Below are 26,648 nucleotides of genomic sequence, written 5' to 3' on the forward strand. Positions count from 1 at the left end.
CACCGTTAAGAACGGGGTACGTTTGGAATTGCGCCCAGCGTTCGGCAGTGTGGCCATGTACAGTGCCATAGGGGCGGAAAGCCGCGATAACGTCTTCCGCCGGTAGCTCGAACGGGAGTTCGAAAACTCGTATGGTGCGCATTCCTAAGCCGGCGTGGTCGACAGTGACCGCTCCGACATTGCCGTCGGCGTGGCAAAAGCGTAATCCATGGTTGGTGTCACCAAGTATTCTTTCACATACCGCGTCATTGACGACTTTCACGTACACAGTACTGCTTAATATGGACAAATGGATACCCAAGATGTCGGAAGCTGGGATCTTAGCAACGTCGCGTAGGAAGTGTTCCACTTCCATTGCCTTTGGTCGTACGTATTCGTTGCAGAAGTTGAATTGTAAAGTTGATTTTCGAAAACGGTTGGCCATGGTTCTAGTGCACGTAAGCGACACGTAAGTGACGGCCGCTGAAATGTGAACAACAGCGAGCGCGCGCGCTGCGCAGGCGGAAACAACAACACGTCCGCACTGCACGGCGGCGAAAGCCGGACTGTGACTCGAACTCGAGACCTTTGCCTTTCGCGGGCAAGTGCTCTACCAACTGTTTCCAGAATTCCGGAAACATCCCCTCAGCTGTGGCGAAGCCATGTATCCGCAATATCCTTTCTTCCGGGAGTGCTAGTTCAGCAATGTACACAGGAGAGCTTCTGCGAAGTTTGGAAGTTAGGAGACGAGGTAATGGCGGATTTGAAGATGTGGGGACGGGGCGTGAGTTGTGCTTGGGTAGCTCAGTTGGTAGAGCACTTGCCCCCGAAAGGCAAAAGTCCTGAGTTCGAGTCTCGGCCCGGCACACAGTTTTAATCTGCCAGGAAGTTTCAGATGCAGAAGAAACTTTAGGCGTTCACCACGGACGTGCTTTCGTATTATTGCTACTCCGATTGTTTGTTAATGATCTATCGTACAATGTTAATAGAATCCACAGATGTTTTCCAGCTATCTGAAAAAACTGCTTAAATATTCGTCAGATCTTGATAACTTTTCAAAGTGATGACAAGACTGGCAAAGTTTTAAATGTTCTAAAGCATATATAAAACAATGCATTTTGCAAAACTCGAAAACGTCGTATCCCATGACTACAATACCTTTGAGTCACAGTTGGAATCACTCAACTCACACAAACAAATGTGTGAAACAATTTCTAGGTATCTGAAATGGGATGATTACGTAAGCTCAGAGGCAAGTAAAGCAGGCGACAGACTTAGGTTCATTGGTAGGGAACTGGAAGAGCGCAGTCGGTCTACGAAGCAGATTGCTTACAAAACACTCGTGTGACACATCCTACATTATAGCTCAGTTGTGTGCGACTCATACAAAGTAGGACGAACACAGGGCATTTAACGTACACTACAAAGCGCAATACTAACAGTCACTGGTTTTGTTTTACCTGTGAAGGTGCTCCTTGAAATGCTGAAAAACGTCACCTGACGGTCGCCAATTACCCCGCCAAAGTCTATGTTCTAAATTTCAAGAAGGATCATTATGTGGCGAATCTTGGAATATATTACAATACTCTGCGTATCCCTCCGGTGTGGAGTCCGAAGATGAGATTCGGTTAATTACTGCGTGAACAGAAGCATTTAAGCAGCCCATCCGCACTCCATGTACGAATGGAACAGAAATAACTCCCGATACATGGTAGAGTCCGAAGGACCCTCACTCATATGCTTAACGCTAGTTCGCGGAGTGTGGATGTATATGTAGAGGAGGCATTGTTGTTTGTTTCTTGACCCATTTGAACAGTTCACTGGCCTCAGTTATAGAACTTTATAAACACAAGTTTACAACACCCACGAGGATTCGGTGTTCCACATAATGTGTGGTTAGTGATTTATGCTCTGATAGAAAAAGTGGAAGCAAATGCTGCGATTAATGGGTAGCTGATGATATGAAAATACGGAAAAATGTTTTCGTGCATTTCACGAGACACGGTGTACAACACCAGGAGAAGCCACGAATTTTCCGAAACATACAAGTTAATATCCCGGTTGATAGGCGTCTAACCGCCAGTGAGTTTCATAAATAATTGCCAGAGCTCACGAAAAGTATTCTTCTTGGAACTGTTACAGACGGTGTGAGTTAACCAAAAGTGTACGCACTCTATTTGCCAAGAATATCAACTGGAGATCACAAACAAACTAACTGCAGCACAGGCATTTATCGCGAATTATGAAGAACAAGAGACGATTTTGATTGGTATTTGAGACTCGATGAAAGTAAGATGGGTTACCACGTGTTTTAAAATGAACTCGGTTAATTCTGTTGTCTACTTATAGACGTTACAAAAAAGTGTCTAATCATAAGCAAAGATCAGAGAGGAATCTACACGCAGCATAGTTGCACACATTACTCGTGGATAGCAATAAATGATTCCGTTCTCGTGTGAAATGTTTTTGGCACATACACGGTGTAGTTAAATTGTCACAACAGGTGGATGCTGCTACCTATTCGACGATGAAGTAACTAAGTTAGGTCGTAATGTGCCGTTATCGACGCATTTCTTATTCATTATAGATATTTTGAACAAATTAACGGGAGTCCCTTTTCCCCGTAGTCACCAATTTATTTATGGAAGTCTTTGAAGACATGGCACTCAGGACTTCGTTTCTTACATCCACCTGTTTTTGAAGATAGTTTGTTGATACTTTTATGGTCTGGCATCGTGGGAATGATGCTTCGAATCGTGTTTTTCATCATTTTAATTGTGTCCATCCTCGCATACAAATAGGATGGTAGTTAGAAAGGATGGAAAACTTTTTTTCCTTAACCTTTTGGTTCACAGAAATGATTGGAACTTTGGTGCGTAGTGTATGTCGTAAACCCATGCATGCTGATCCTTATCTTCCTACGACTAGCTGTCATCCACCACACGACGCAGAAAATTTGATACAGGAACTGGATCACCTTAAAGTTTTTTTTTTTAAGCGGAATAGTTATATTTACCGACAAATACGTCGTGCTCTTCATTTCGGACCTCCAGGGAAACCATCAGAGGACATTTGCAAATCTGTTCCTGTTTATCTCTTCCAGGGAGTATATCCTCAAAAATTTCAAGAACTTTAAGAAGAATGACATTAAAAGTGCTTTTTTACGACCGGTCAAGATCAGTAAAGGACGACTTGTAATGGAGGAGACCCAGAGTATACAAAATTCCTAGTCGTTGTGGGATAGCTTACATTGGCTAAAATATTCAAACTAATCGGGACTGATGTGCAAACCACCATTATCACACTCATCTGCTCCAGCGACAGAAATCCGTGATGGCAGAACACTGTCTTAATGAGGAACATAAGATGTGTAATGTGACGCAAATGATCTCTCTTGCTTCCCGCTACTGGGAATGTGTTCAAAGGAACCTACTGAAATTCGATTATCTGATAATATTGCCAAATAGGGATAACGGTTTCCGTTTAAGTAAGATAAGGAATTTAACAACAATCGTTTTCATTTCCCCAGTGGATTGTTTTAATTAGTGTTCTAGTAGAGATACATCGTTTTGCCAATTTATACCACCGGTGCACTATTTTCACTTGTTTGAGGGCAGCAGGGCTGCTGCTCTCACACACACAGTGGACCGGCCGCGATGTACAGAGAAGCCGCCGATTCCGCCGGAATTGTTCATCAGCATACTCACATGAAGATAGCAGCCAGTTTGTCCGTTGAAAAACTGTGTCAAGATTACTACATTATCGGGATGCATACCCAAGAAGAGTATCTTTCTAAATCACGTTGTAGATAGCAAAGCAGGTCCCATATTATAATGTGGTGGTGAACAGGCGAATAAAAGTTACTAGAATAAAAAGAGAATAGGAGAAAATAGGAATCTAAAACTAGCTAGTAAATAATTAGATGAATTCTAGACGTCATTAAAATAATTAACAGCGTGATGTTTAATCCAGTGAAATCGAAGTGGAATAAATAAAGAAGCAAATAACTAAATCCAGAAAGATAACAATTATTAGAGCGGGACAGAGGGGAAAGCCTTGATTAAGTCTGAAAGCACTTTGGATTACGCCGAGTACTCCCTAAAGCGCTGTACATAGCCTGACGTTGGGTGCTTGTGATTTACGGACGTACGCCTAGCACGCACTGGAGAGGCACGTGGCTGACTACGGAACTTGTTGCTAGGAACGCGGCCTTTGACATTCTGACGTTGATAGTCAATAAGTGGCCAAGACGGCGGTCGCGGCAGCGCCGGAGCCAAATACGGCAGCCTGTCCCGCATTCCTTGGCTCCTAGAGGCCTACTCAGCGCGTTTCTGAACTGAGGTAATAATTACTGCCGGGATAACTCGATCAAAGATTATAATCTGAATTAATGTGCGGGATATGTACACGGAAGGTAAACCACTCTAGGAACTACTCTTGTAATGAAAAGCACTTCGTACCCTTGATTTTTAAAGCCTTTTCCTAATCTTCTTCAACATAGTACTTTTACAACTAATTACTGGTAAGAAAGGATCACATATGTCTAATCCTTCAAAATAAAATTAATATAAAAAAAAGCGTTGCTGGAACCTCTGTTCTACTACCCATTATACGTCCTTTTGTTGTCATTCGTCGAATGATAGAAATGATAAACATGTTGTAGTACCCCAACAATGGTTTCACTGAATCATCCTAATGATAACGGAGACACTTTCTAGCGTATTTCTTTGTGCCGCTTCACTTTATTATCTACGTTTTCGCCTCACATCGGATTTTACGTGTGTATTTTACTTGTACAAGTAGGGTAACTTTGAACCTCTGATCTCGGGAACAGATAAACATATTAAGAAAATTTCGAAGTTTCTACGAGATATTGACCTTAGGAATATATCGTACATAATACAACCGCTTTCTGTGTACAGCCGTCTTGTAACCTGCGGCTTGGTTTTGATACCCCAACACCCTATTATTGGGATATTTCGCGATAACGGTTAAAGATTTTTAAAACCAGGGAGGTAGAACTTCTAGATAAATATCTGCTGAATACACTTAACATTTGTTTGTTGCGATTAGTTACTTAAATATCCGCTTCTGACGATAAAAAATGGTGAAAAACGTTTTTTTCGAATTTTTTCAGGAACTGTCCAAGAACTAAATGGTGCGTCCAAGTGCCCCTTAAGGTGCATCGCAGATCACATCTAATGCAAAAATAAAAAGCAAAGAAAAAAAGAGAACTGATTTGCTCCATTTGCCTAAGCTAGAGTAAGTGTGTAATATTCAAAAATGGCTCTGAGCACTATGCGACTTAACTTCTGAGGTCATCAGTCGCCTAGAACTTAGAACTACTTAAACCTAACTAACCTAAGGACATCACAAACATCCACGCCCGAGGCAGGATTCCAACCTGCGACCGTAGCGGTCGCTCGGTTCCAAGCTATAGCGCCTAGAGTCGCACGGCCACTGCGGCAGGCAGTGTCTAACCTCCTAAGTTTTACTTTCTACTGTAGGATAGTTACAGTAAGATGATCGGTCAGCTGGGTAAAAAATGATCTCCAGCCCAAGGGTTATCCAAAATACTTGACACTACCTTTCTATCACCAATATGACCCGAGGTGTGTGTCTGTACGGTGGTTTGGAGCATATTTGCTAGGCATGCTGCCGCATGCGTACCGATAGTTCTCAACTGAATGATTTTCACTAAAGCGATATGAAGGGGATAAAATCAGTGCAGTGAGATCAAGTCAAGTAATGTGCAGAAATGCTATACCCTCGTATAATAAAAATATTATGAGTCATAAAAATTTGTGAATTAATAAACATTTGCGCCTTAGCATTACCAGTCTACCAGCCATGACTCAAATTTTCATTATTCAGGATTTTATTCCTACTAATTTCTGTTCTCCATTCCAGAATAGAACCGCCGGAGGCACGGATATGAATAACGGCTGTGGCTTACCCTGAAACGAGAGATAAATGTGTATTGAGTTAATTTAACTGATACGTAATGAATGATGGTAATGGAAATGAAGTAAATTAATATTAGGCGACTGGCTCAAAAGTGCTGAACTTCATTGTAAGGATAATGTAACAGGCGCAATACTGTGATAATGAAAGTTTGAGTCACGTCTCAGATATCCTTGTAACTGAGCCTACGGTTCAAGAAAAGCACAAAATCTGCATTCGGGTCCCGGTAACGCATGTTATGTTAAATTCCCAGCATGTTATGATCAAATATGGAGGCTTATCGACCAGAAAACAAACTGTACGTGACAGAATAGGAACAGTTCATTTATAGAAATGGAAGTAGAGAATTCATTCTGTAAACGTAGAAGTGTATGTTAGACGAGTCAACCTGAAAGAGAAGTATATTGTATTTCTAAATCCGTCTACTCCTCTGAGACATTTGAGGCGCAAAAAATGCTTAATAGGCACTAATGGAGTATGTCGCCTGAAGTATTGTTTTATATTTACTTTTACTTCTATTACTGACCAAGAGCAGAAGTGATGAATGAAGACAACTTTAACATTCAGATAGAGTGAAGTTACTGAAATAGTATAGAGGACAACAGATTCATATTGCTGCAAGTAAAATAAATATCGAAAGTAACATTGCTGTTACAACTTTGTAAGTACCAAGTACACGTCCTTCTGTTGGCATTCGTCAAATGATGAAGAGGACGCAAGTCATCTTCGAATGTTTGAGTAATAGCTAGACATCACTGTACACGTGTCGGTAAGGGGGTATTTTTGTAAGGCCTAGATGTCGTAGATATGGCGATGTTACTAGTAAAAGCGCTCCAGTGAGCCAGTAACGTATTTACAAGTATATGTAGCTTGGCAGGACGTTATTATCACAGAAAACCGCAAGTCATTGCGTGAGGTATAAGATGCCGCAGGGGTGATCCAAAACTGAAGAACTATAGTGCAAGATCGAAACTACAGTCAGAGACGAGACCGCCTCTTGCTATCAGACGGTACATTGCACATTAACTACATCGAGCCTTGGAAGTATCAACAGAGAAGAACATAGAAACTCATACAATCAGTAACTGTCTTCGTAGCTACAGTTTAAAGATGCAGTAATTTAGGGCTTTAACTGGATATCTTAGAGAAGGACTGTGTTACGCAAAATTCGTACAATTAGAAAATTATAAATCAACGACAAATTCCAGTCAGTGCTGTTAATTAGTAGTAAGATATACGTTTACTTGCAACTCATTATCGGGAAAAAGTACAAGGAAAAAAATCATACACTAGATCGTCATCAGCTGAAATTATATCATGGTAAGGCCGATGGACTTCATACGGAGTATTCTGTAGATCTTCGATATTTATTAAATGTCAGAATACATAAACTTCATGTTAGGATATTCTTATGGAGACAGATAAAAACAACGATAATAAGAAGAGAGGACTACCTGCATTATCGTGTCATGAGAAAAAATTCTGTCTATGAAGCCAAGAGATCTTAGTGATCTTATACATCTGCAACTATTTCATTCCAAAGGCTACAACTGAACTCACATGCCAATTAAAGATTCAATATACACTCCTGGAAATTGAAATAAGAACACCATGAATTCATTGTCCCAGGAAGGGGAAACTTTATTGACACATTCCTGGAGTCAGATACATCACATGATCACACTGACAGAACCACAGGCACATAGACACAGGCAACAGAGCATGCACAATGTCGTCACTAGTACAGTGTATATCCACCTTTCGCAGCAATGCAGGCTGCTATTCTCCCATGGAGACGATCGTAGAGATGCTGGATGTAGTCCTGTGGAACGGCTTGCCATGCCATTTCCACCTGGCACCTCAGTTGGACCAGCGTTCGTGCTGGACGTGCAGACCGCGTGAGACGACGCTTCATCCAGTCCCAGACATGCTCAATGGGGGACAGATCCGGAGATCTTGCTGGCCAGGCTAGTTGACTTACACCTTCTAGAGCACGTTGGGTGGCACGGGATACATGCGGACGTGCATTGTCCTGTTGGAACAGCAAGTTCCTTTGCCGGTATAGGGATGGTAGAACGATGGGTTCGATGACGGTTTGGATGTACCGTGCACTATTCAGTGTCCCCTCGACGATCACCAGAGGTGTACGGCCAGTGTAGGAGATCGCTCCCCACACCATGATGCCGGGTGTTGGCCCTGTGTGCCTCGGTCGTATGCAGTCCTGATTATGGCGCTCACCTGCACGACGCTAAACACGCATACGACCATCATTGGCACCAAGGCAGAAGCGACTCTCATCGCTGAAGACGACACGCCTCCATTCGTCCCTCCATTCACGCCTGTCGCGACACCACTGGAGGCGGGCTGCACGATGTTGGGGCGTGAGCGGAAGACGGCCTACCGGTGTGCGGGACCGTAGCCCAGCTTCATGGAGACGGTTGCGAATGGTCCTCGCCGATACCCCAGGAGCAACAGTGTCCCTAATTTGCTGGGAAGTGGCGGTGCGGTCCCCTACGGCACTGCGTAGGATCCTACGGTCTTGGCGTGCATCCGTGCGTCGCTGCGGTCCGGTCCCAGGTCGACGGGCACGTGCACCTTCCGCCGACCACTGGCGACAACGTCGATGTACTGTGGAGATCCCACGCCCCACGTGTTGAGCAATTCGGCGGTACGTCCACCCGGTCTCCCGCATGCCCACTATACGCCCTCGCTCAAAGTCCGTCAACTGCACATACGGTTCACGTCCACGCTGTCGCGGCATGCTACCAGTGTTAAAGACTGCGATGGAGCTCCGTATGCCACGGAAAACTGGCTGAAACTGACAGCGGCGGTGCACAAATGCTGCGCAGCTAGCGCCATTCGACGGCCAACACCACGGTTCCTGGTGTGTCCGCTGTGCCGTGCGTGCGATCATTGCTTGTACAGCCCTCTCGCAGTGTCCGGAGCAAGTATGGTGGGTCTGACACACCGGTGTCAATGTGTTCTATTTTCCATTTCCAGGAGTGTATATTAAAACGCTAAGGGGTTGTATTCTCTTCTTATTTTAAGACTAAAACATGGTCATTAGCCAGGACTCATCGATTTTAAATAAACGTAATCTAGTTGGCGGCAGACCTAAAGTTAATTAGCAGCTCGAAGTTTTTGTGTGTACCATCTTCTGATAAAGAGTCGCACACCAGCCGACACCAGTACAGTGTTTCGTTGTTAAATTTGAAGATGGCAAAATTCTGCCAAAATCGGCGGTGCGAGTTAATAAAAGATGATTTACACTGTTATGTTAGTTAAACGATATAAAAGGTCACTGATTTCTCCAGCTATAAATTTTACGTTTTTGTTAGTCATCTTAATGACACGAAAACGATGTCAAATAACATTAGCGTGGTTGTCGATTTTTACTTATCAAAACCAACGGTATGAACTGCTGTGCAATGGCTCAAGCTATTGTCACTGCTCTGTATAAAAACTGCATACTTATCTCTGCATTTTTATAGCAATGCTCTACCGTTACAGGTGGGAGTCCGGCTATCAACGTGGCTGGTTGTTTCTCGTGTTCCTGTTGTGCTCACAATATTCGTCGGGTACGAGGGAAAAGGATATGTAGACGTAAACCTAACGTCTTTGGTATAATGTAGGAACCATATGATCTGTCCCTCCTTATTTTTGTTGCGATCGCATAGCTGGAATTGCAGCACCTGAAAAGCTCTTGAAACTTATTAAATCTTCTCCTGAATTCACCTTTCAAAGAAGATTGTTGTTAGTAATGTATTCATTGCAGCACTCCTGAGATGAATACGATTAGTAATCAGTTTCAGAATTTGATTAAAAAGTCTGAAGTGATTTACGTTGGTTCCTCTTATTACAGCGTACGTGCTAAGAAATATCTGTCCTACAGCCGTGCTGTTGTTGATACTCGTATTTAATTATTCCATTGGTAAATAATTTGTGACAGAAGTCTAATAACTAAACTGAAGGAAGTAATAAAAAATGAGGCAAAGAAGTATAAAAGATAAAACAGAGGTAATATATATGTCACAGCTAACCAGTTTTCCAATGTTGGTCTCGTTCCAGACAGCTATTGCAAAACGACGAGCGCGTCTTAATATGCATGGAAAGGAACTGGCAAGGAAACGAATACATTGCCGTCGGTGAAATTTGCATGTGGACGGAGTGCGCCTTCGAATGTTAAATTTATAAGGGCAAATTCTATCATTAGAATCCGCAAGCGGTTACTCTGGAAGTGAAGCAAAAATATCACTAGAAAGAAGTGAAGAAATTCGAATGTGTTGCGAATGATCGCTAGGCTGCATAACGCTACCGCCAGGACGGCTGGAACCCATTGAATGCGTTCGGTACCTTGTTGCCTTGGAAGCATCTGATTCGATCTTCTAACAGGCATGAATCAAACAATCAATTTGAACAACGACTGATTGAAGATTATCATTGGGATGTCGGTGAACAGGAATAGCCGCAGCATAATCATAACTACGGGAGAGGTCCAAATATGAGTAATTAACTGAAATGAGATTCAAGGAAAGAGTGCACTAGTATTCGATATCAGGTTTAGCATGTGATGGAGCGCCTATTAAAAATAAAAGTTAAAAAAATACCAAGGAAGCAACGTTGGGGTTGACACGAGTGAGAGAGAGAAATACTAGCTATAACGAGCAACAGCAGAGCATAATGACGTATTGCTTAGCCTGTTGGTCTTCAAACTGTGGCCTGCTGTTGTCAGCCATATTTTATAACAATATGGATCTAAAAACAAACAGCCGAATCCAAAAACTTCAGCTAACGTTAAGACCTTAAGAATGGAGTTTTACTCTCAGTGCCAAAAATAATCACAGAGGTAGAAATATTTTAAGACGTGCTTAATTTTAATTGATGTTTGTTGATTAGGCCGTGAGATGAACGAAGTTGGTCGCTTACCTCAGGGGCAGAGGTGTACGTAGCGCGCCCACTGTGGGGTGACAAGACGCGAGAGGTGGGAGGTTTCGCTGCTTTGTTATAATTCCAGTCTTGTAATCAAGTTTTTAATTTCGGTCGGTAATGACCATTTGCGACCTTAGTAAAAAAGTGTTGTTTCTGCTCAGGTCTGAAGACGGTCATTACCCACCGAAATTAATAACCAGATTACAAATAAATATGGTGATCGAAGACTACAATTATAATTATCGAAATATTTTCCTCGACCACTATAAACTTTTTCGTGACTCTGCCACAATTTGTAGAATTTATTTATTTATTTATTTATTGTTTTTTTTTGTTTGTAGATGTAGATTTCTTCCAGTATCGACGACTCACGTACGTGTGTGGTTCGTACCGCTCAGCTACTACGGTATAAATTTTGAGACGGATGTAGCATGGAATCGTGAAAGCACATTATAGAGGTTGTTATCTTGAAATGTGATACGTATTTGTAACAAGGAATATGAAATTAAGTTAAAAATGTTGCAGTACAGCGCAATGAATGTAAGAAAAATGACATTCATAACTTTTGGTAAACTTTTTTGATCATGTCTCATAATGCATAATGCAATTAAACATGAGTACAAATACTGTTGTTAATCATTTAATTATCCACTAGCATAGACAACACAACAACACTTTCTCACGCAATGATAATGTCGCAACTCTGGGGTCGCTGGGGATGGCAAAAGTTTGAAACACAGAAGTTATTGAATAGTGCCGACTTCTAACGGTCTAGGCCGGCGGCCAACTTATCGCGCCCTTACTATAGGATATCTATTACGGCTCGCAATACACTAACTTAAGTATGTTTCCAATTAATCATACATCGGTACATATGGGAACTGGGATGCCACCCCAAGGGTACAGTATTGGCTCTAGAGCAAATAAGTTTGACGTCCACTGCTTTCGCCCGTAGGTGGTGTCAACTAACCGTGCTACGCAGTCTGCGGCCGGCGGTTGTCTTCCGATTGCTTGTGTCACGTAAATCATTTACTTCTCGCGGAAAGTACAGGCCATACTCGACTTTCAAAGGCTCTCAATAGCCATCTAGGTGCGCAGTGCCTTAGAGCCAGACTTCCGCAAACACTGCGCGTACCGGGTGTCCTCTGTGACGGACTCTGACAACGCGGCCGCTGCGTGTTAACAGCCACGAGACACAGATAAAAGTCAGGCTGCGTGACACTGCTGGGACCTCTTTAAACTCTCGTTTCCAGCAACAAAACAGCAGACTGTGAATGTAGGCCTTATTTTCTATTGCCATGCTGAACGGCCTCCGCTACAGAAGGTTATGTCCATCTGATAAGTGAGTTCTGAGATTTGTTAAGCTGCGATTATCTGACTGGTCATAACAGCCTAATACCTTTCAGAAAGGTGTCCCTGAGCTCTCGCCGTCCTTCAAGCGAAGCAGCTCTTCCGACGGTCACCGCCATCGCAGGGACTGCTCTCGACCGGAGGGCAGACATGAAATCGAGAGGCACGGCCTTTCACTTTGATTTAAGATTTAATTCCATAACAAAAGAAATGTAGTACCTCATGTTCTTTCTGGATGAGTCTCACTCTAGATTACCGGACTGCTACGATCATATACGAGAGAAGTGGCACGGTGATTAATAGGCTTGCATTCAGGAAGAAAAGGCAGCTAGTTCCCACCACGATATCCGAATATAGGGTTCCAGTACTACACATAACTCATTCAACTGAACAGTGTAATAGTTTGCTTCATTCTTGTCCAATACAATTTCGTACTTTACCGCCGGCCGCTGTGGTCGAGCGGTTTTGGGTGCTTCAGTTCGGAACCATGCGGCTGCTACGGTTGCAGGTTCGAATCCTGTCTCGGGCATAGATGTGTGTGATGTCCTTAGGTTAAAAAATGTTTCAAATGGTTCTGAGCAGTATGCGACTTAACTTCTGAGGTCATCAGTCGACTACAACTTAGAACTAATTAAACCTAACTAACGTAAGGACATCACGAACATCCATCCCCTAGACAGGATTCGAACCTGCGACCGTAGCGGTCTCTCGGTTCCAGACTGTAGCGCCTGGAACCGCACGGCTACTCCGGCCGGCGTCCTTAGCATAGTCAGGTTTAAGTAGTTCTAAGTCTAGGGGACTGATGACATCGGATGTTAAGTCCCATAGTGCTTAGAGTCGTTTGAACCATTTTTCGTACTGTATCTCCATTTGACTTATTCGTCACCAAAACTTTAAACCCAATGCTTTATTTACATTCGATACCGTCACTCTACATGTCATTTACAAAAATACGTTCGTCAGACTCGTACCAAACAACGGCCCACTGTTTGGGATGGTATTCAGTACCAATTTAAATTTCACTTAATCCTAATTAATATAGCGTAGGGCAAATAAAAGCGGGCCAGCCGGTGTGGCCGTGCGGTTCTAGGCGCTTCAGTCCGGAACCGCGTGACCGCTATGGTCGCAGGTTCGAATCGTGCCTCGGGCATGGATGTGTGTGATGTCCTTAGGTTAGTTAAGTTTAAGTAGTTCTAAGTTCTATGGCGCTGATGATCACAGATGTTAAGTCCCATAGTGCTCAGAGCCATTTGAACCATTTTTGAAATAAAAGCGGCCCTGACGAGTGGATACGATTGCATATGAATGTACGCATATACAATAACAACACCCCGTGACTGGCACACCACATGTACGACCGCCACGTGATCAAAACCGGTTCAGAGCGTAGTGCGGGTGCGTCGGTGCGAGTGGGGCAGTGAAAAGGGGACGATGATACTCACTGTGGAGCAGGCGGTATTCACTGTGCAAACCTACGTGACAGTAAGGTCGTGGAAACGGTGTGCTCAGTTGTTTGCTGAGAAGATTAACGGTGGCAAAGTCCCAGCATAGATTGCGATGCAGCACTTAGTCCGATAATAGCGTCAGACAGGATCTGTTCTGAAAAAGTCAACAGAACAGAAAACGCGGCTGCATTTCACCAAAAACTGCTTTAGTCCTTCCAAATTAACCCGACGCCTGTCGCAAGAGACCACCATATCACGCCGATCATGCAGACGAATACTCCAATTGGACCAGCACATTCATCCCTACCAAATGTCTGTTGTTCATACATTAAAACCAGCAGATGGTCCTCAGCGCCTCCAGTTTTGTGAGATGACAATGAATGACTTGGAAATGGATCTGTTCTGTTTTTCTGATGCAGCGTGGTCTCGCCTGAGTTGTTATGTCAATTTACAGATTCATAGATTCTGGACAGAAGAAAATCCGCATAACTTCCGCGAAACACCACTGCATCATAAGAAGGTTGGGGTTTGGTGTGCATTGTCTGCCTATACAGTCGTCTGAACCTTGGAGTGCATTAGCACGATCTCCACGTCCGACCGACTCTTTAGCAGATGTCAGTCTGGCCTCCCGGGTCACCTGATCTATCAGGATGCAATTACGTTGTGTGCGGAGCCTTAGGAGTCTAAGGTGTTGCAACCTTCATAATCTTCTAGAACTGCAGCAGAACATTTCGGATGAGACTGCAGCAATTCTAGCAGTCCACCGTCGATCCGCCTGCAGTAACTCGCTGACCAGGCCCAAAAGCGTCAAGAGACGAATGGTGGTCACTTTCAACAATTGCTATAGTCAGGTTGGAACTGTATTTCCTTTCCTCCGCATTATTTATTTGTGCACTGGAAGCTGTTCTCCGCGCCACTTTTATTTGCCCCACCCTGTATATATGTGACATACAGAGAATCGTCTCAGTGATTCTGTTGTCGATTATAGATATGAGAAATTCAGTTGCCTAATCACTAATTCAAAATCTTCATGCGAAGGTGTGCGGCAGTGAAGGGGAAGGAAGGTTAGCTTCTAACGTCCGTCGACTAAAAAATCGCTAGTGGTGCAGCATAAGCTCAGTTTGGGGAACGACACGGAACGAAATCGGCCGTTCCCTTTAAAAATAATCATCCGATTTGGAGATTTGAATTGCATTCCGAGTGAGAGTTGAGAGTCTTAACGCTGTACCACGTTGCTCAACATCTTGAAGTGGCTGTTATGTACCGCCACTGTGTCGCAGATGGAACCAGCGATTGTACTTAACAATTTCTTCTCAGCGTCATCAATAATATTTACCTGAAATTCTATCCACACTAATTTCCGTTTGCTCTACAGATGCGGCGTCCGTCCCCCTGCGTCGCTGAGTGGTCAGCGCAGCTGACTACAATGGAGAGGGCTCGGATTCGATACCCGGTACTGCCTGGTCATTTTGTTTCGTGAAAGGTCTGGTGCGGGGTGGACTGAGCCTCAAAATGTCAACTGAGGACCCACTCGATCGATAAGTAGCGCTTCCAACGCGAAGAAACCGGACAATGACCGAGAAAGCGGTGTGCTGCCGCTCATATCGTATCCAACGATGCCATTGGCAGAGGATGACACGGCATCAGATACAATTCATCTACATCTACGTCTACATCCATATTCCGCAAGCCATCTGACGGTGTGTGGCGGAGGGTACCTTGAGTACCTCTATCGGTTCTCCCTTCTATTCCAGTCTCGTATTGTTCGCGGAAAGAAGGATTGTCGGTATGCCTCTGCGTGGGCTCTAATCTCTCTGATTTTATCCTCATGGTCTCTTCGCGAGATATACGTAGGAGGGAGAAATATACTGCTTGACTCCTCGGTGAAGGTATGTTCTCGAAACTTCAACAAAAGCCCATGCCGAGCTACTGAGCGTCTCTCCTGCAGAGTCTTCCACTGGAGTTTATCTATCATCTCCGTAACGCTTTTGCGATTACTGAATGACCCTGTAACGAAGCGCGCAGCTCTCCGTTGGATCTTCTCTATCTCTTCTATCAACCCTATCTGGTACGGATCCCACATTGGCCCATCTAGGGCCAGGACGCCGAAATTTAAACTCTTTTTATCTACAGATGGGGCGACAGTGCGCTTCGTTGATGTGCTTCACTGATGTCCAACAGTGGAGTTCCTGCTGCTACTTTGCCACGATATTGTGGGATCTCAAAGTTCGGTGACATGGTGCTGGTAGCAAATAACGTTCGGCATTTTCGCACTCAACTCCTTAGCCGCATGTGCGGTGGCGATCGACTCGGAGGCAAGCCGATTAGAATCCTGGTGGTAGATGAAATTTTCACTGTCATTATTTGGCCGACATCGGGAGGAGAGGTGGCTGCTTAAAGTGCCTGGTCACCGGTCTTTGTGCTAACACCCTCCATTATGTTCCAAACCTCTCCGCGGTTCACATGAAGAGAAGCTATGTGACACCATTTTCGGATGGATATGTTAATCTTGCTCCTTGGTGCTGTTCGAAAGGATTCGGTTGTGTACCAGCATCTCCTTTCTCTCATCATCATCATCATCATTACAGAACACAAACATAGCACTACACCACACATGGTGCCATTACTCTCACCTGCACTTCACAGATACTCACACAACTCTCATATACTGCAAGGAATGGTGTCACTAGGCTGCTAAACCTACCCCGTGGAATATCCCAGCCAACAATGCCATACGACATTTAATCTACCTCGGTAAGCTTTTGCAAAGAGCCTACCTAGGATGTTCCCTCTTCCCCCTCACCACCCCGTACTCCCCTTGTCGCGACTCTTCTTTATAATAAATTGTCACTGAACAGTAATCGATGACAAAATGATCAACGAGAAATCTGTCAGGCAGTGCTCTTCCTCAGTTTGTCCAAGTGTAACATGTATCTCGAGAAGGGAATTGGACGTATGCCGCGCAGCCGAAGACAGCAGAGTAATGGAGCGCGAGCGGCCGGCCTGGGAGGCTGCCAGAGGGACCGACGCCACAGCAAGTGGTTCCCGGTCCCCACTCGCCCCTGCGCGGGACTCCATTTGTTTACTGCGGCCGGGGAGATTACGCGCGTCATCCCTCACTCCCTGTATCGATTTTATTGACATAAAACGTCTGCAGGAAAGTCAACATCGGCTCCCGACGCCTTTCCTCAGTCGCCGTCACCGTCTTAAAGCTCTTCTTAATAATAAGACGACAGAGAAATTCAAAATGTCAGAGAAAGAATGTGTGTGCAAGTTCACCGAACTTGACTCTCAGCCTTTCTAACTGAGTCAGGGGATACGCTTGTAAAGGGACTGAGTCACATTCCATACGAGTGGTCTTTAAATCTCCGTTCAGCAGTAATGAATGATACAAGTTTTCTGGAGTTTTGTTGCACCATTTAACGCAGATGGAAAGACCTTGGCAGGTTTCCTGCTGACTCCATCTCTAATGATTTCGGCGATAAGACGTTAACAATTACCGCTTGTTCTTCTCTTCGTCCGCAACTCGTGGTCTAGTGGCTAGCGTTGCTGCCTCTGGAGCATAGGGCCCCGGGTTCGATTCCCGGCCGGGTTGGAGACTTTCTCTGCCCAGTGAATGGGTGTTTGTGTTGTCCTTATCATTTCATCATCATCATCATTCTTGATAGTGTCTATATTGGACTGTGAAAAAAATTGGACTGCATAAAAATTGGGACTTTGTACGGGCGCTGGTGACGGCGCAGTTCAGCGCCTCATAAACCAAACATCATCATCATTCTTGTTCTCTTCTTCAGAAACACTAAGGAGTAAAACCTACTTTGTATGTTAGGTCAATCTCTATTCCCCTTAACAGATCGCCTTTATTCAGGCAGTACGAATGAGCCTACTACCATAAAAAGAAAACTACCTAGAACGCCTCTGCGTATCTCCACGTATGTTCCCAGGAAAGTGCCCATGACTTTCCGTGCCGTGGAAGTGTTAGTTAGTAAAATTTTATGGCAAAGGAAGTGGATCAGTTGTAGCCACGGGCATTCTATCAATTAATGATGACATAACTTTTAACTTGCATTAGGCGTTGTGTCTTCTTGCGCTTGAAGTCACATTTACCTAACAGGAATAGCACCCTCGTAAAATAACAGTATGTAATGCAAATATGTACATGAAAAATACTACAGCAAGCGTAATGTTCAGTAACATGCCAGACCAAATGTAATTGAAAAGTCAGCAGCTCGTGGTCGTGCGGCATTTTACTCGCTTCCACGCCCGGGTTCCCGGGTTCGATTTCCGGCGGGGTCAGGGATTTTCTCTGCCTCATGATGACTGGGTGTTGTGTGATGTCCTTAGGTTGGTTAGGTTTAAGTAGTTCTAAATTCTAGGGGACGCCGGCACGGTAGCTCAGCGTGTTCGGTCAGAAGGATAGCTGCGCTCTGTAATAAAAAAAAATAAAATAAAATAAAAATAAAAAACTGAGTTAATCGATCAACAACGACCTTGAACGGATGTCCTACGACGTCCGCCCCGAACAGAAGCAACGAACAAAAGCGAACAAAATGAGATTAAAAAAAAGTGACTGATGACCATAGATGTTAAGTCCCATAGGGCTCAGAGCCATTTGAACCATTTTTTTGCAATTTCAAACGTTAGCAATTCTAGCACATATCACAGAGAACTAGTTTCTGTCCACATCTTTAGTGCACGCCATATCTGGAATATTTTTACGTTACTTGACACGCACGCGCTTGAAAATACTTACTTTTTAAACGACCTCGGCCAGTCATAGAACGGTTATAGGCGCTACAGTGTGGAACTGCGCGACCGCTACGGTCGCAGGTTCGAATCCTGCCTCGGGCATGGATGTGTGTGATGTCCTTAGGTTTAAGTAGTTCCAAGTTCTAGGGGACTGATGACCTCAGAATTTAAGTCCCATAGTGCTCAGAGCCATTTTTCAACTTAATATCCACGTTCGGATGTCATTACGATAATGCTTTTCCATATTGCATCATCAGTTTCGTCTGCATTTGTATTATTAGTAAATAATTAATCACATATCTGACTTTAGCAGACCAAAGTGTGTAACTACAAAAGCTTCAAAATAATTAACTTAATGTAAGGCATTAGACCTGTGTAATCATTCGGAATGCAGAGTGAATTACGGGCTATAATGACAATGACGACAAGAAACAACAGAATAACGTCTCATTATTATAAGTTGTAAATGCCAACAAATATTAAGTCTACAATGATCTAAAGAGTGAACTCCAGGGAAATGGTCTAGCACCATACCGATCAGCTGAAACTTTGCTGTTTGTAGTAATTCAAATGGGTACCAGTGTGTTCAGTACCAACTTACCTGCTAATTTATGCTCTTAATTCGCTCTTTGGCTTCAAGAAATTTAAGTCTATCATGGCAGAGTATACGACTATAATGTTTTGAAACAAAAGTAGGCTTCATTGTTGAGGGCTTCTAACTTCAACAATTTCTTGCACGGAAAAGTCAGCGACTAGAAAGGATAATTTAAATCAGGTAAAACAAACATGCATCTTACATGTTATTTTACAAGAATCATTCACGAGTCGCTTTCAGAATAATACATTTTTCGAGATGCGTGTCGAAACTTAAGTTTTCAGTTCGGATTTTCTGCTATTTTGCGTCCGTGCATCTGTGAAAATGCTTCTATGTACGAGAGATCGTTTCACAAAAGATAAAGAGTTGCCACAGAAAATACCTTCTTAAATCTCCCACACTTGTCACAGTACTAAACTGTTATAATACTGAGCAGAAATGGACAACGCAGTGGAAACGTATTTGCAACGCTGTGCCCCTATTTCCACATAGCTATATTGAACAGAATGCCCACCAGGGTACTACTAATTCCAAGACATCTCTGACGACGTACAAGAACGCCAATCTGCGTGCTCTTATTACAGTGTCACCTTCTTGTAAAATCATAGATCAATCGTTTGAAACCCACTTTAGGCAAACAAGTGGTATGTAAATGAGCACGTTTCTGCTAAAGTGTTATATTAATTATAACATTTCCCCGAAACTTAACGTATAAGTTCTTCCCAGTGTCAAAAAGTAAAGCAAATGCTTCCACCTTTCCCTAGTTACGCATCTTGTTGCTTAAATTTCGCAATCAGTGACGTAACTTCGTTTTCCCCTTTGTCTACCTTTTTTTAACTCTTATCTCAAGCCCCACTACTGCTAGCCTTCATAGTTTAAACCTGCGTTCCTCTAAATTGTCCATATTATTGTACTCACGGACAAATGTAGTGTGTTTGGCTTGTTTAATGTTTCTGTATTATAGTAATTACTAATTCTTTCATAATGTTGTAGGTTTCAGGGATGATGAGGACGGTGAATGTGACAATTTGTGGTAAGGGACGCTGGTCCGGAAACCACCGAGTCGAAAGCTATTGGCGAAAATCTTTCTGATACTTCGGACAGTGGAATACAAGCACAGTTGTTGCTAAGGTTAGGCAAGTTTCGGAGGCGGTATTTTGGACAAAAACAAGAAAAAATGTCTAGGAAACATGGGCTCTAAATTGCATACGGTAAGATCTATGAGCATCTTCGCTACAGTAAAACATCTCCTGTACTGAACAAGAGCCCATATTTACTGGACTGTTTTCATGTCTTGGCCCAAACTACCATCTTTGAAGTTGCCTGCCCTACATTCTTCGCAAAAACAGTACCGAAACAAGATTTCCACTGTCAAAGGTATAAGAACGATTCGGTACCCCAAATTGATACATTTCTCCTTCTCCGTCATCCCCGAACGTTAGAAACATCATCACGGTTCAAATGGTTCAAATGGCTCTGAGCACTATGAGACTTAACATCTGAGGTCATCAGTCCCGTAGAACTTAGAACTACTTAAACCTAACTAACCTAAGGACATCACACACATCCATGCCCGAGGCAGGATTCGAACCTGCGATCGTAGCGGTCACGCGGTTCCAGACTGAAGCGCCTAGAACCGCACGGCCACGCAGGCCGGCTCATCATCAGGGAATCAGTCTGTACGTAATTTACAATACACTTACCTCAGTGAATTAAATGCAAAATATGTAGACTGCCTGGTTAGATATAATGAAAGAACTTGATGGTCCTGATCTTGTTCGATTAAATAAACAAATCATAGAAATGAATGTAGTATGTTTTTCCAAAAGATAGTCACGATCACCATGCCCTAATTAGTTACTCTACAAGCTCTATATTTAGCGGAACATTTTCTATGGGATTTTTTTCATGAAATCAACACCATAACTCACGATTCGAACGATGGATATGCTAATTCATTTTTGCTTTGTTCACTGTAGTGCCGGAAAAGTTTTCAGCACAAAAATGTTTGAACAATTACAAAGGAAAGTTGGAAAATTCGGGAAGACTGCAAAAGTTGCAATTTTTGTATGCATTTTCGATCATAATCGACGATAGGAACGTCATATTTGGTTGACTCCATTTTTATTTTGTTAGTTATTCTCCCGGGATGGAAATACTCAATTGCACGTTTTTAATGAAAAATAAAATCTGGAAGCTCTGGAGAAAAATCTGAAAATTACTTTTTCTTTTATTTTTGTATTGTTTCGTGAACTGTCCGACAAATGTAATGATTTTATCTCGCTACTACGTGCGCAAATGTCGTTTGACGGGTGACTGTCAAATTGTGAAACAAGCCAGTTGGTTACATATTGACGAAATATTGATCTTTTTATTTATTTTCAGTTCAATTGTGACTCTGTTTTAAGTTTACCACCTTGAGATACATAAAGATTCCAAATTTAATGGAATAAAATAAATCACTTGTTGACATGGAACTGTGACTTAATTCAACTGAGACTTAAATTTTGGAACAAACCCGCGTGGTGCCGTCTTATCACATTCCAGGCACATCAACATTTCCAGCATTTCAGCTTTGTAATGCAAATAAAATTCATCTCGCATGTAAAATTCCCCATATGCGTGCTTCTGAATGTACTCTTATTCAAACTGAATATCCATGGCCAGGTTCGTTAGCAAATACAACTATCACAAATTCACAAAGCGACCACAAATAAATTTGTTGAAATTTGAACAGGACAACGTCTGTCTGGTCAGTAAGTAATCTACATCTACACCTACATGGTTACCCTGCAGTTCACAGTAAGTGCCTGGCAGAGGCTCATCGAACCACCTTCAAGCTACTTCTCTAACGTTCCACTCTCGAAGAACGCGAGGGAGAAACGAGCAATTAAATCCTTCCACGCGAGCTCCAATTTCTCTTTTTTTATTATGATGGTCATTTCTCCCTGTGTAGGTGGGACCAACAAAATATTTTCACATTCTGAGAAGAAAGTTGGTTGTTGAAATGTCACGAGAAGCTCCTGCCGCGATGAAAAATGCCTTTGTCTTAATGATATCCGCCCCAATTCGTGTATCATATCCGTGGCAGCGTCTCCCCTATTTCGCGATAATACAAAACGAGCTACCCCTCTTTGAACTTTTCCGACGTCCTCCGTCAATCCTATCTGATGCGACCCCACACCACACAGCAGTACCCCAAAAGAGAGCGACAAGCGTGATGTAAGCAGTTTCTTTAGTAGACCAGTTGCTCTTTCTGTGTCCTGCCAATAAATCGCACTCTTTGGCTTTCTTTCCCTCACAACATTATCTATTGAGTTTTCCAATTTAAGTTATTGGTAATTGTAATCCCTAAGTATTTAATCGAAATTACAGGCTTAAAATTTATGTAATTTACTGTGTAACTGAAATTTAGCTGATTCGTTTTAGTGCACATGTGTATGACTCTACACTTGTAATGATTTAGAGTCTATTGCCACTTTTCGCGCCATACAGATATCTTGTTTAAATCATTTTCCAGTTCGTTTTGATTATATGATGTCTGTACATGACGGTAAATAGCAGCATCGTCTGTAAACAATGTAAGAGGACTGCTCAGATTATCTCCTAAATCGTTGTGTAGATCAGGAAGAAAAAGTTTCCTATAACACTTCATTGGAGAACGTCAGATTTTACTTCTGTTTTACTCGATGACTTTCCGTCAGTTATTACGAACTCTGACCTTCCTGACAAGAAATCACGAATCCAGTCTCAAGAGTGAGACTAACTCCACAGGCACGTAATTTGATTAAAAGTCGCCTGTGAGGAAGGTTGTCGAAAGCCTCTTGGAAACCTAAATATGTGGAATCAATCTGACGTCCCTTGTCGGTAGCATTCAATACTAGGTGGGAATAAGGAGCTGGTTGTGTTTCACAAGAGCGATACTTTCTGAATTCGTGTTGGCTATTTGTCAGTACATTGTTTTCTTTCAGGTGATACATAATATTCCAGGACAGAACATGTTCCCAAATCCTACTTCAAATCGACAATAGTGATATGGGCCTGTAACTAAGCAGATTACATCTTGCATATTGGTGTGACTTGCGCAACTTCAGAGTTTCTGTACTGAACAAGAGCCCATATTTACTAGACTTTTTAATTGTTTTGTTCCATACTAACACCTTTGAAACTTGCCTACCCTACAATCGTAGCAACATCAGTAGCGATACATGTATTCCACTGCCAGAACGAATTTCGTTTATAACTTGCGACTGGACGTAAGTGTACTGAAAAATATGTATAATGCCTACTTAAACATAAAAAAGGGCTTTGTCTCTCTAATATTCCCATGTTAAATAAATAAATCGTAGAAATGAGTTTTTTGCGGTCCTGTAAAGGTTTTCAGGAAAGAAAGTTGGGACAATTACACGGAAAATACGGACAAACTACAAAAATCATGCTTTTTGTTTGCAGTCTCTATCAAACTCACGATATGAACGACAGATTTGATTGATTCTTTTTTTGTTTTGTTCGTTATGCTCCGGGAATGGAAATAATTGAATTGAATGTATTCAATTGAAAAAAATCTGGAATTTCTGGAGAAAAATCTGGAAAAGTCACTATCAGTTTAAATTGAAGTAAAGTTACATTTGTTTTTACTTTTGTGTTGTTTCGCGATCTATTCAACAAATGTCGTTATTTTATTTGTATAGCAATTCCAGTTTATATCGCTACTACACGCGCAAATGTGATGTGTCAGATGATTGTCAAACCATGAATCAAGCCGATCAGTTACGTTCCGACGAAAAATTGATCTAATTATTTATTTCCAATTGAATTATAATTCTGTTGTAGCTTCATGAGCTTGAAATTCATTGTGCTTCCAAATTTAATGGAAGAAACAAAATCATTTGGTTAACATGAATATCTGACTTATTTCAACTGATGCTTAAATTCCAGGCACATCACACATTGCCAACATTTCAGCGTTGTAATGCGTATGGAATTCATCGCGCACGTAAAATTTCCCACTGGCGTAGTTGTGAATGTACTCCTCCTCAAACTGAGTATCCACGGCCACAATCGTTAACAGATGCAACCTCCACTCAAAAATACGTTTTTTCCCCTCGCTTTTACTTTGTTTACGCATTTCCAATAGTTTTTTTACAAATACACGAAAGACCATAAAGGGATTTATGGAAATCTGGACAGGACAGTATGTGTCAGGTCAGTTAGTATTAATAATAACAATAATAATAGGAGCAAGGAGTCGAAACAAAATATATAAACATATTGTGAAACATCTATGACACGTTTGTAGCATCTATCAACAGAGAAAAAAACAAGTGCGAATTTCCCATTGGAAAAGGAGTAAAGCAGGGCGATCCTATATCCCCGAAGTTATTTATAGCAGTTCTTAAGATGACTATGTCCAAAATTCTTTGAAACAACGGAGGAATAAGGATAAATGTTAAAAGGCTTACCAACCTCAGATTTGCTGACGATATAGTGGTCCTAGCTAACAGTAACATGGAAATGCAGTCCTCTATAAAAGTCTTAACAGATCTGTGTCAGAAAGTTGGACTTGAAATAAATCACTGTAAGACTAAGTTTATGCATAGTAAGTCGGCAGCTGAAGGACAAGTAACACTGAACAGCAAAATCTTATATAATGTTACAGAATACGTTTATCTGGGGCAATTAATTGACACAAAAGGGGATTTGAAACCTGAAATTTTTCGTCGAATTAAACTGGGATGGAGGGCTTACGGAAGGAATGAAACAGTTTTCAAATCCAACATGCCAGTCTACTTAAAGAAGATAGTCTTTGATCAGTGTGTCCTACCGGTTTTAACGTATGGGTGTGAAACTTGGACTTTAAATGAATTTTTGAAAAAGAAACTTAGAACTGCTCAGAGAGCTATGGAAATGTTAGATCTCACTAAGAAAGATCGACAGTAAAGTAAAGACATTCGAGCAATAACAAGAGTAAAAGATATTATAGAACGGGTTAAGACTCTAAAATGACAGTGGGCAGGACATATTGCAAGAACGAAGGATGGAAGATGGACAAAATCAGTTTTAGAGTGGAGTCCCAGAGAAAAACGAAGAGCACCAGGGAGATCACCTAGTCGCTGGGATAAGGAACTCAGGAAAGCTGCGGGCTTCAACTGGCAGAAGACAGCAGCGTACAGAGGTGCATGGAAAAACTTAAAAATGTTTTTAATGACTTAAAGAGGCTACATCTTGTATAGATTGAATTAGCTGAACAATAAATAAATAAATAAAATAGTAACAGAAACATTAATGCAATCGTACAATGATCGTCTTTGAACGATGTGATTGGTTAGGTAAGCGTTTAACGTGCGACCTTGGCTGCAGTGCAGTGGTCGGGCGCAGCAACAGGTGACGCAGCCGGGAGCTCACCTGCTGGCGAGCCGAGCGCGGCGTCCGCGGCCAGCAGCAGCAGCAGCGGCAGCGGCGGCGGCAGGCCGGGCATCCCGCTTCGCGTCGCGGCTCAGCACGCGTCCATCGCCGGCCTGACAGCTGCCGCGCGCCCGTCGCCTCCTCCGCCGTTCGCGTCCCCGCAACTGCGCGCCAGCTGCCCGAATATATTCTACTGTAATAACGCGGAACCCGAGCGGCGGCGCAGAAATAGTAAAGAGGTCGCCGCGAACTAGAATATTTCTTTCTCCGCGGAGATTAATGCCGGCGAATATGCGAGGGGTCCCGCCAGCTGGCAGAGCGCGGAGTGGAGTGCGTAAAAATACCGGCGGTCCGCGGGCCGGTGGAGCGCAGCTGCCGCGGCGCCTATTGTCGCGGACGCCGGTGGAGCGTCTGCCGGCGCCGCGGCGGCCCTCGCGCAGGTGGCTCCCCCCCCTCCCGGCACGCGGCGTCGCGTCCGCGCCTGCGCCTCGCCAGCCGCGTCGTCCGAACACACGCCGTGCCGCGCCTCCCTCTCGGCCGTGCCTCCCTATTGTTATAGCCGTCGCGTGTGGACTAATCGTTCGGCGGGACCGTCATTATGTCACCCCTGCACTCACATAGGTGCCACCTTCCGCGGCACTTGCACGTGGAGTCATACTGCCGCGGAACATTACACACTTATCTCCATCCACATCTGTACTCTGCAGATCACCTTAAAGTGTGTGGCGGACGGAACTCAGTGTCCCGTGGTCACTTGCTCACTTTCCCGCTCCTGCCACAAATGGTTCGCGGGGAGAACGATTGCTGGTAAACCTCCTTGTGAACTCGAATATCTATAATTTAACCGTCATTTCTTTTTGCTTCAGATAGACAGGCAATTATTGATTCACTCGTCTATGAATGTACACGTGTACACTCTCGGAGATATATATATATATATATATATATATATATATATATATATATATATATATATATATATATATATATATATACTGGGTGATCAAAAAGTCAGTATAAATTTGAAAACTGAATAAATCACGGAATAATGTATATAGCGAGGTACAAATTGACACATATGCTTGGAATGACATGTCTTTCAGCATCCCTAGAGATGTCGGTCGATCACGATACACTTGCGACCTCAGTTAACCCCAAAGCCAATAATCGCACGGACTGAGGTCTGGGGACCTGGGAGGCCAAGCATGACGAAAGTGGCGGCTGAGCACACA

General features: G+C 43.0%; 1 protein-coding gene across 1 annotated transcript in view; it reads right to left on the reverse strand.

The window, feature by feature from the left end:
• LOC126329072 (uncharacterized) overlaps positions 1 to 25,829 on the reverse strand; it is a 535,869-nt gene extending 510,040 nt beyond the window's left edge. The window contains exon 1 of the mRNA XM_049996104.1: positions 25,417 to 25,829. Within this exon, the coding sequence (XP_049852061.1) occupies positions 25,417 to 25,489 (73 nt within the window). The 5' untranslated portion in view covers positions 25,490 to 25,829. The remainder of the gene's footprint in view (positions 1 to 25,416) is intronic.
• Positions 25,830 to 26,648: the final 819 nt, after the last annotated feature.

This window comes from Schistocerca gregaria, chromosome 2, assembly GCF_023897955.1.
Source record: "Schistocerca gregaria isolate iqSchGreg1 chromosome 2, iqSchGreg1.2, whole genome shotgun sequence".
Taxonomy (NCBI): Eukaryota; Metazoa; Arthropoda; class Insecta; order Orthoptera; family Acrididae; genus Schistocerca; species Schistocerca gregaria.